This window comes from Dioscorea cayenensis, chromosome 5, assembly GCF_009730915.1.
Source record: "Dioscorea cayenensis subsp. rotundata cultivar TDr96_F1 chromosome 5, TDr96_F1_v2_PseudoChromosome.rev07_lg8_w22 25.fasta, whole genome shotgun sequence".
NCBI classification, from domain to species: domain Eukaryota; kingdom Viridiplantae; phylum Streptophyta; class Magnoliopsida; order Dioscoreales; family Dioscoreaceae; genus Dioscorea; species Dioscorea cayenensis.
Window position 1 is genome coordinate 4600488 of NC_052475.1, and position 10223 is coordinate 4610710.

General features: G+C 39.4%; 1 protein-coding gene and 1 pseudogene across 1 annotated transcript; both read right to left on the reverse strand.

Annotated features, from left to right (window-relative positions):
- Positions 1 to 3910: 3910 nt before the first annotated feature.
- LOC120259893 lies at positions 3911 to 4663 on the reverse strand (annotated as a pseudogene).
- A 1102-nt stretch (positions 4664 to 5765) lies between these two features.
- On the reverse strand, positions 5766 to 9520 carry LOC120259894 (zinc finger BED domain-containing protein RICESLEEPER 2-like). Its single transcript, XM_039267351.1, has 2 exons — positions 9362 to 9520; positions 5766 to 7046 (listed from the first exon to the last, which is right to left on the reverse strand). The coding sequence occupies exons 1-2, from the start codon at positions 9518 to 9520 to the stop codon at positions 5766 to 5768; spliced, it is 1440 nt and encodes a 479-aa protein (XP_039123285.1).
- Between the last annotated feature and the right edge of the window lie 703 nt (positions 9521 to 10223).

Here is a 10223-nt window from a genome sequence, read left to right on the forward strand (position 1 = left end):
TTTAGTCTTTCTATAAAGGATCTCCAAACCGGGACTTTGATTCTGAGGTGTAATAGCTCCGACGGACTCTATCCCATACACATTCCCACACTATCAGCGCCTCATGCACTTGTTGCTCAGGTCCTCTCTGAAAAACTTTGGCATCACCGACTCGGTCATATCGGCCGTTTGGCTCTCTCTCATTTAGCACATTCATCTCTTATTTCATGTAATAAATGTATGAGTTGTGAAATTTGCCATGCTTGTCAACTCGGTCGACACATTCGATTGCCTTTTAGTTCATTTATTTCTCTCACTACTAAGGCTTTTGAACTTATATACTGTTATCTTTGGACATCTCCAATTCTTAGTGTTTTCAGCCTAAAATACTATCTTGTTTGTCTTGATGATTTCACACATTTCTTATGGACTTTTCCATTGCATTTCAAATCCAATACCTTCCCCACCCTCAAACGATTTATCACTTTTGTCTCCACCCAATTTCTTACCACCCCACAAAATATACAATGCGACAATAGAGGCGAGTTTGATAACCTCCACACCCGATCCTTCTTCTTGGACCATGGCATCCAACATCGTTTTTTATGTCCCCACACCTCACAACAAAATGGCAAGGCTGAACGTGTGATTCGCTCCATAAACAACATCATCCGCTCCCTTTTTTTCCAAGCCTCTATGCCTCCACATTTTTGGGCTGAAGCCCTATCCACTGCCACTTATCTTTTCAACCTACACCCTACCAAAACAATCCAAAATCGCACTCCCTTCCACTGTTTACACAACAGAACACCCTCTTATAACCATCTCTGTGTCTTTGGATGTTGTTGCTACCCCAACCTATCTACCACAATAGGCTACAAGCTCGCTCCTCGCTCTGTTGAATGTGTTTCTTGGCTATCCCACAAACCGCAAGGGCTACAAATGCCTTGATCTCCAAACAAACCGTGTCATCATTTCCCATCACGTCATCTTTGACGAGGACTCCTTTCCCTTTGCCAAAACCACAAAATCCACTCCAGCTAGCTACACCTTTGTTGAGCACAATAACTCGGTTTTATGGTCTCTTTCAAGTACATCAACACTAGGCGGTGCGGCTCCCTCTTCAGTTGCTCCGGTGAGTGTCACTATTGCTCCAACAAGGTCGACACCAGCCGGCTCGGGTGAACATACTATACCTTCGCCTCCAGTACTCATGGTACCGCTGCCCATCGCGACTCTCTCCACTGGGACACCCACGGAAATCATCGTGCCCTTCACCATCGCGCATGCCGTACCCATCATCTCGATCAACAACACACACACCATGTGGACTCGAGGCAAGTTCGGTTCTTAAGACCAACGCGCACACCTCTACGTCGACACCACCTACTTACTTCTGTATTTTGATGAGAAGTGATTGTGTATAAGTAATACAAAGTATTCTTTTCTTACATTGAGCATTACTTTTCTCAGATTTTATCGCTTATTCATGTGTATATGTGTTCTTTTATGCATGTAGGGTTATGGAGACAATTGTGTAAGAAAGGAACCAAAAGTAGATCGTGGATACATTTTTTGATGAAGTTCTTGGATGGAACAAACGTGAAGACAAAAGTTGTGCTCAAATACATGTGGGCGTATGCCAACCTCCATTGTGCTCAAGAAAATACATAAAGTGTGGGGGCACAAAGGCAGTCACACTCACGTGTTCTGACTTGTGCAATACTAGCATGATCTTCGTCAATGTGATTTTATTGAAGACGCAACGTGATCTACCGCATGGATGTGTGCCCATTCATGTCGCCTCGATGATAAGAGTGGATTCGGGAGCATTTTGGCGAAATACTGTAACAGTTTATTGTATCAAATAACTGTAGTAAAATTATTGTAGCAGTTACTATTCACAGCTCGCAGGGAACCAAAATCTGGAAATCCACATGGCCATGTGGAAATTCCACACGCCCGTGTGGATGGCCGATTCTAGCCACTATAAATACCACGACTTGAGATGTTTTAAAGAATCTTTTTCCCATCTTTGGCCCATCTTTGGAGGTGCTCGCGGCTAGGGTTTGGAGAAGCTTTGGCTAGGTCTTTGGAGCGGTTCTACGGCCTTCGACGTAGAGTTTTTTTGAAAAAAAGTTATTGGGGGAGCTTTCGTTAGCATTGATTTGGCGAGGTGTGCCCTAGGCTTGACAAGGGAACCTTTGGAGAAGACGAGGCGGCACCACAAGACCATCGATACGGACTACAAGAGGGTTTTGTCTATAGATTACATGCATTTACTTTCAATTTCATTATTGATTGTGTATTGCTCCATGGAGAGCTAAACCCCTAGTGGGTGCTTGGACATGTAAACCCTAGGATGATTTTGTTTCATTGACTTTCATTATGCTTCTTTATTTGATGTTTTAATTGAATTCCATCCTTTGGATGCTTGTTGAATTGATTTTCCCTTAGAGTGATACTAGGGTTGAGAATCTATGTTGGTAATCCTTGTGAATGAGTGACACTTCATTAGGGTTAGAGAAAGCAAAGTTGGAGAGGGCCGAGAGGATGAGTCGAGAGGTAGCGGAACGTCCACTTTCCCTTCTGATGTGGTTTATCCTATCTCCACATTCCAAGAGTTCTTTGCCTTCATGATAGAGTGAAGTACTAAGAGACAAACTCCACTGGGGCTTAGTTGCGCGAGTAACAAAGTGAAGTGTTGAAGTAATTCTTAGTTCTAGGGCTTAATCGTGACTAGGGGTCTTTCGCTTGGACCAAAGGGTTAGATCTATATTAGAGAATAGGGTTTATCACTTGGAATCTCTAGAGCTTCATGCAACCCCACACAGTGTGAGGCGTCGAGAGTATCCCTTTCCGCTAGGGCATAGTGTAGGGTTAGTCACAGTTGACCTTAGGTTTTTGACTGTGTGTCTTTGGATGTCCACGACTTATTAGATATCATTTAGGAGGTATAATGATGAGTCTTGCACTTGAAACAATAGTCCTAGGGTGAGCAATGTCCAGGTGCCCCATTTTCTATTGATTGCCTTTCCTTATTTCTATTGTGTCTCTTTCTTCTTTTCTTTATTTTCATGTGCATTGATATTGTCCATAAAACTCCTCAATCATTTTCATAATAGTTAAATAGCAATACTTGTGTTTCCGAGCACTATTCCCTGTGGATACGACTACCCACTCACCAGGGTTACTTTATTACTTCGACAACCCGTGCACTTGTGGTACACAAGTAGGGGTGTAAATGAGCCGAGCCGAGCCGAGTATCACCAGGCTCGAGCTCGGCTCGAGTATATTATTTGAAGGCTTGAGATCGGCTCGAGCTCGTTCGAATCATGTTTTTTGTGCTCGAGCTCGGCTCATTGTAAAGCTCAATTAGCTCGAGCTCGGCTCGTTTAAGCTCGACAAGGTAAAAGCTTTTGCAAAACAAACACATGCATAATAGACAAGAAACTGGATACTAGATTTATTACAATTGCAAATGAAAGTCAGCTTTATTTGAGTACATATTCAAGCACATATTTTCTACAAGTACTCAAATAGACCAAAGGCCTGTGATATTAATACTATCTTTGCTCATTTTCTTGCAAGTCAGCACTGTTTATGAATTAACAGATGTGAAAATGCTCCATGATTTGGACTAATAATAACAATTTCATGATAATAAATATGTTAATGATCTTTTATCAATTCAATCCCTAGGTAAGGTTAATTTTGAACTCCCTTCCAATTCTGCATATTCAATAGTTCTTACCTTTTAATAGAGAGGGAAATGAATAAAAAACTGAAGCATTTGGTTCTGTTGAAGAAGGAGGTGCTTAAGACTCTGTTGATCCTCGATTAACCTTCAGCCTGGATTAACCTTCAACTTGAATACAAAGCCAAAACAAATTATTGTACTGCCCCAATCCACAATCCACATAAATTATCCCTACTTGGTAAAATTTGATACACTTCCACGAAATAAATCTTGCACAATTGTTTTAGCAGTAGAGCCTTAAGATTGATTAAGAGAATGTTCGAGCAAGGAAAGAAATAATGTGAGGAATCATGGCTATCCTGTTGAACACCATTGTCCAGCTCTAATGTCTTGATGAATGGAGCAGAATCAATAAAACCATTTTGCTCGAGTGCAGCTGCACAAAAAGCCATGCAAGCTGGTCTAAAACAGGACTTCAAAATTTCTAGTTCAACAGAAAAAATGTCTGCCCTGAATAATGTGTTCATATAAAGACACTGAAGTATGTTGTTGGCATAGTAGGTTGCTCCCAGATTAGTTAATCTGACAGGTGTGTCATTTGAAGAACAAAGATCCTTAGAAGGATCTGGACCAAGAGAAATAATAAGGTTTGACATCCTTTGCCATAAACCAGTCTTCCTGGTTCCATTTGGTGGTGGAATAAGCCCACAAAAGCAATTAGGAGAGTCTTTTGAATTCACACGACAACCATGACAAGTTGGCTTCCAAAGAGAATACAATTGAGATTTATCACTTTCCGATAACTCACCAGTCAAGTGAATTTTCCTGCAAATAGACAAGAAAAGTTTGAGGTTGAGGTGATGAAGATCAACACTTGAGCTAGTAAAACTGAAAATAGCAGACCTCAGAACTTTCAGAAGAGGGATAATCAGTGTTCTCAGTTCTATGCCTTTTGCTCTTGCTGCGAGTGTTTGGTCTACTCATTATGCTGCAAAATAAACGTCAAAGCTCCCATACAAAAACAGTCTCATATAATTGAAAACAAACGAATCAGCTACAACCACTAGAGTAATTGTCCTTACTTTATTGATCCACTAAAATTAGACAAGCTCCCTGGATGAACCTGCAAAAAAGAATTAAGGCCACAGTAAACTAGAACCAAAATAAAATTCCATACAACACAGAAAGAAGAGAATAACCATTTCAATTGAATACATAATTGGATATTTTGTTCATCTCATTCAATATAGATTACACATAATATGTAATATTTGTGTTGGCCCAAAAACAAAAGTCAAGCAAAGAGGCCAAACTACCAAAGCGAGCATGCCAACTCTAAACTAAGATAACTAGATAGTACAGGTTACACACCATCTTATTCATGTATCTACCGACTACCATGCAAAGAAAACTGACATATAACCAGGAAAACCAAAACAAACAAAAACCCAAAATAGATTTATCACATTCATTGATAAATTCATAGAAAAACTAAAGCCATCTCTAATTAATCAAAAGATCTATCAAATACCAAGCGAATGATCCAAAATGAAAAATCAAACAAGAGGATAAAAAAGGACCAAAATTTACCTGAAAAAACTTGGAAAATCTCAGAGGTTGCCATTGCACTTCATGATGTTCACATTCCATATCCTCTACTTTAAGAACAATGTTTGATAGGATCATAGGAAGAGTAATACAACATATCCAAATAAAATTTCCAAGATCCAAATACAAATAACACAAATAACATATCCATAATTAAATAATCCAAATCAAACACAAGTTTTATCATAATTGAAAACACAACAAAAAAGTTTTACAAATCAATGATTGAACCACCACTCCAAGCATTTTCCAAAAAAGATCAATGATTGATAGGAAGAGTAATTTCCTCTGCTTTCTTCTCTTTCTACAATAAGAAAGTAAGCATTATTAAAAGAAACTTGATATGTGTTACTTACTATGTATGTATGTATGCATTATATATATAAATCAAGTAAAAACAAAACAATAATAAACATACCTTACTCTTTTCCTTCACACAGTGAAGGCAACGCAACCAATCACCTCCACAAATTAAACCTTATACAGTATCAGCAAACAATGAAGTACGATATGAATCAATAACTCGTCCACCGACACTAAAAGTGCTTTCAGAAGCTACAGTAGTTATAGGTATAGTAAGAACATCTCTAGCCATCTTAGACAAAACACGATAATTTAAGGTATTTGCCTTCCACCACTCTAAAGCGTCAAACTTGCGAGAATCTCCATCACAAATAAAGCACCCTTCTTCAAGATAAATATCCAAATCAGATTTTTGAGGAGTAATAGTTTCAACTGTCTTCACAAATGCTTGAAATTGAGACCATCTTGAAGAAGAACCACTTGCACTACTTGTACCAGTACAACCAATTGATGTAGTTTCAGCACTATTCTCAGAACCAATGGATTGATACTCAACAAGATATTTATTGTAAAGCTCATACAAACAATTTTTCACATCAAGAATATGAGTTTGTGCTTCCAAAGAATGATACGTTCTAGGAAATGAAAACTCAATAGCTCTCATTTTGCACCTAGGATCCAAAATAGCACCAATTGCCATCAACAAATTGCATTCACCCCAACATTTTTCAAACTTGATTTTCATACTTGTAACCATGTCAAAAATGAAGTTATCTCCATCTCTACTCTCTTGATATTTTCTATCTAACACTTCTTTCACACGAAAAACTTCATTTAGAAAAAAGTTTAAAGCAGGATACTCACTTCCAGAAATAATATTGGTAGTGGAATTGAACACTTCAAGAATTTCACACACTTTTTCTGCCTTTTCCCAATCTTCATTGCTTGGACAACAATCATAGGTGATATCATGATCTTTGTATCTTGGGAAAACATCTTTAAACTTCAATGCAACTGATAGCATCTCATAAGTTGAATTCCACCTTGTTTTGTAACCAAGCACCAACTTCCTATAAGGTAATTGCAACTGTTGTACAATCTCAGAAAACATAATTAGCCTCCCTTCAGATTGCTTAATATGAACCACACTATCACGGATATTTTCAATGACACTTTCAATCTTTGAAAGACCAAATTGAACCATTATGTTCAAAATGTGAGCCGTGCATCGAACATGAAACATTCGTCCACCACAAAGCAACTTCTTATGTCTTGCAAAAGTGTCTTTCAAATTTCTAATAGCAACATCATTCTTTGAAGCATTATCCACCGAGATTGTGAATACCTTACCTTCAAATCCCCATTCTTTGCAACATTTATAAATAGCATCAACAATGTCAATACCACGAAGAGGCGGAGTAGGATGCACAAAATTAAGAATACGTTTCCATAGTTTCTAATCAACATCAACAAAGTGTCACAACCATGTACTCCATCTTTTGAGGTGATGACATCCACATATCGGTTGTCAAGCTGATTTTGTTGACATTCTTCAACAATGCAAACAACCCTTTCTTTTCATTCTCATACATAAGCATACAATCTTTGCTGTGACATGAGAAATCTTTTCCCATTGAGGCATGGCCCCTTTATTGCATCATATTAAAACCTTCCTCCTCAGCAATGGAAAATGGATGCTCATGCATTAGGATCCAATGAGCAACTGCCTCTCTCATCTTTACCATGCCCAATTTGTCATCCAAAAATGCTGGTGTTATTGTTATGCTACCGTATTCCTTCTCTTTTTGTTCAAAACTAATCTTTGTTTGTTGACTTAAAACAGATTTTCTCAACGAACACGTCTTCAAATGCCTTGCAAAGTGTGTTATGGCACCACTTGCAAGTATGGAGAGCCTAGTCTTGCAATGGACACACTGTCCTTTCTTATCCCCATTCGGAAGAATAACTTCAACAAATTTAGACCAAACAGATGATGTCTTTTGCCTTTTTTTCTTTTCAAATGTCTCATCTTCTCTTGTATTTGTTGCTGCTGTTGTTGTTGTTGTTGTTGTTGTTGTTGTTGTTGTTGTTGTTGTTGTTGTCGTCGTTGTTGTTGTTGTTGTTGTTGTTGTTGTTGTTGTTGTTGTTGTTGTTGTTGTTGTTGTTGTTGTTGTTGTTGTTGTATTAATGTTGGTATTGGTGGTAGCATTTGGAGAACATTCATCTTCTAATGGTGGACTAGTCATTGAATTATTTTGACAAGATGACATCTACATAAAAAAAACTAACAAAATTAGGTTGTTATAATGTGTTCATTGAAGGTAAATTGCAAGAAAAAGCATATACCATAAATAATTCTTTCACAAAGGCTCTTTTGATGGTCAAAATAAACAGTAGTTTCCTTTTTCAATTTCCTGCTTTGTTCATCAAAATCAACAAGGCAATGAATTACAAAATTTAACAAAACATAATAAAAATATATAACCAACAAACTAAACTTTTTCATACTAAACAAAAATTCACATCCAAATCATCACAAAACAAAGATAAAAAAAAAAGCAATGAAGATCAGCAATCTAAAGTTCAAATGCAACACATTACAATCAATAAAAATACGATTTTGGAAAAAGAGATCAACATGACTTAATAGTTCAATGAATTATATTAATAAAACCAAGGAATCGACATGGATAACATCCAAGACATCTCGAAAAGGGAAAGCACATGATGGGAAAAAAATTCGATTCAAAGAAAACAAAGAGAGAGAGAGAGAGAGAGAGAGAGACTTACCGAAGTGGATCACTTTGATTTGCTTTCAGGTGACAGTGGAAGATGAGAGCATAGCTTGAGGGATTTGTGGAAGAACTAGGGAACTAAATCAAAGAGAGGAGACTGCGGGAAGAGATTGAGACGGATCACGGATGGTGAGATGGAGAAGATGCTATGTACTTACGGCGAGGGGGACGAGGTCAAAGGCGGCAAAGACAAGGTCGACGAAAACCGGAGAAGAGATCTGAGCTCGAGCGACACCGCGACGGCCGACGAGGACTGGCCGATTGGGTGGGAATATGGGATTCGTGGCTTGGGACGGCGGGAGAAGACGACGGCTGTGAGCTTGTGAGTCGTGACCTGTGACTGTGAGAGTTAGGGTAGTGATGGTAGTCTCTTTACTCTTAGTTAGATTTGATTACTGAATCTAATTGATTATTGAATAATTATTGGTTAATTTTGAATCTAATTAGTTGAATAGTTTAGATAATTAGGTTAAGATAATAATCATAATATATATTATAATATATATATATATATATAATATAATATATTATAATATATATATTATATAAACTCGTTTAGGCTCGCAAGCCTCACGAGCTGAGTATATTTGGGCTCGAGCTCGGCTTGACAACATAAACTAGCAGCTCGAGCTCGGCTCGGCTCGTGAAAAATCAAATCGAATTCGAGTACTGACCGAGCCAATCTCGAGTAGCTCACGAGTAGCTTGGCTCATTTACAACCATATACACAAGCAAGGGGTGTGTCAGTCGACAACATCCTTCTCTCAGCAAGCTCTTCGGCCCTGCTGAACTCTATCATCGAGCTCATCCGCCGGGAATTCTCTCTGACAGATCTTGGTCCCCTTCACTACTTTCTCGGCATCTCCATCAAATGCTCGACTGATGGTTTTTTCCTCTAGCAAGAGAAATATGCGCATGAGATAATAGCCCGGGTGGGCATGGACTCGTGCAATCCGTGCACCATGGCGATGGATACCCTAGTCAAGCTCCCTGCCCTTGCGGCACCCAAGTGGCCAATGCCATCCTCTATAGGAGCCTCGTCGGTGCTCTCCAGTACCTGACGTTCACTAATCCCAACATCACACATGTTGTCCAGCAGATTTGCTTGCATATGCATGATCCTAGGGAGCCGCATCTCAACCTTGTCAAGCACATCTTGCGCTACCTCAAGGGCATCACTGCTCTTGGTCTTCAGCTCACTGCTTCCACCTGTACCGATCTAGTGGCCTACTCCGATGCCGACTGGACCGGGTGCCCGGACACCAGCAAGTCAACCTCCGGCTATGTCATCTTCCTCGGAAACAACCTGGTTTCTTGGTCTTCAAAATGATAACCTATGGTATCCCGCTCAAGCGACGAAGCGGAGTATCGTGGCGTTGCAAATGCTATCGCCAAATGTTGTTGGCTTCGTTAACTTCTCACCGAGCTCCGTCGACCGCCGCAGAATGCTACCATTGTCTGCTGCGACAATATCTCTGCCGTCTATCTCTCCACAAATCTGGTTCAACATCAGCGGACCAAACATGTGGAGATTGATCTTTATTTTGTTCGCTATCGTGTTGCCTTCGGCGACGTCCGCGTGCTACATGTTCCCTCGTCATCACAATATGCGGATATCTTCACTAAGGGACTGCCCTCTACACTCTTCCTCGACTTTCTATCCAGTCTCAACGTCCGCCATGCTTCTGGTTGACACTGCAGGGGGGTGATAAATTATCTGTACAGCTCACCAGTGGATTTCTCTCTAACCAAATTAGGATAGTTTTCAAATTGATTATTGATTCATTCATGTTAATAAGCTTTCCAACTATCTTTGTTGTACTCCTATACATGGTGCA

Coding starts and splice junctions, on each gene's coding strand:
- LOC120259894 (XM_039267351.1), bottom strand. CDS start 9,520: ATGCGGCTCCCTAGGATCATGCATATGCAAGCAAATCTGCTGGACAAC. Junction 7,047..9,361: donor GGGCAGGGAGCTTGACTAGG/GTATCCATCGCC, acceptor GATGTTGATTAG/AAACTATGGAAACGTATTCT.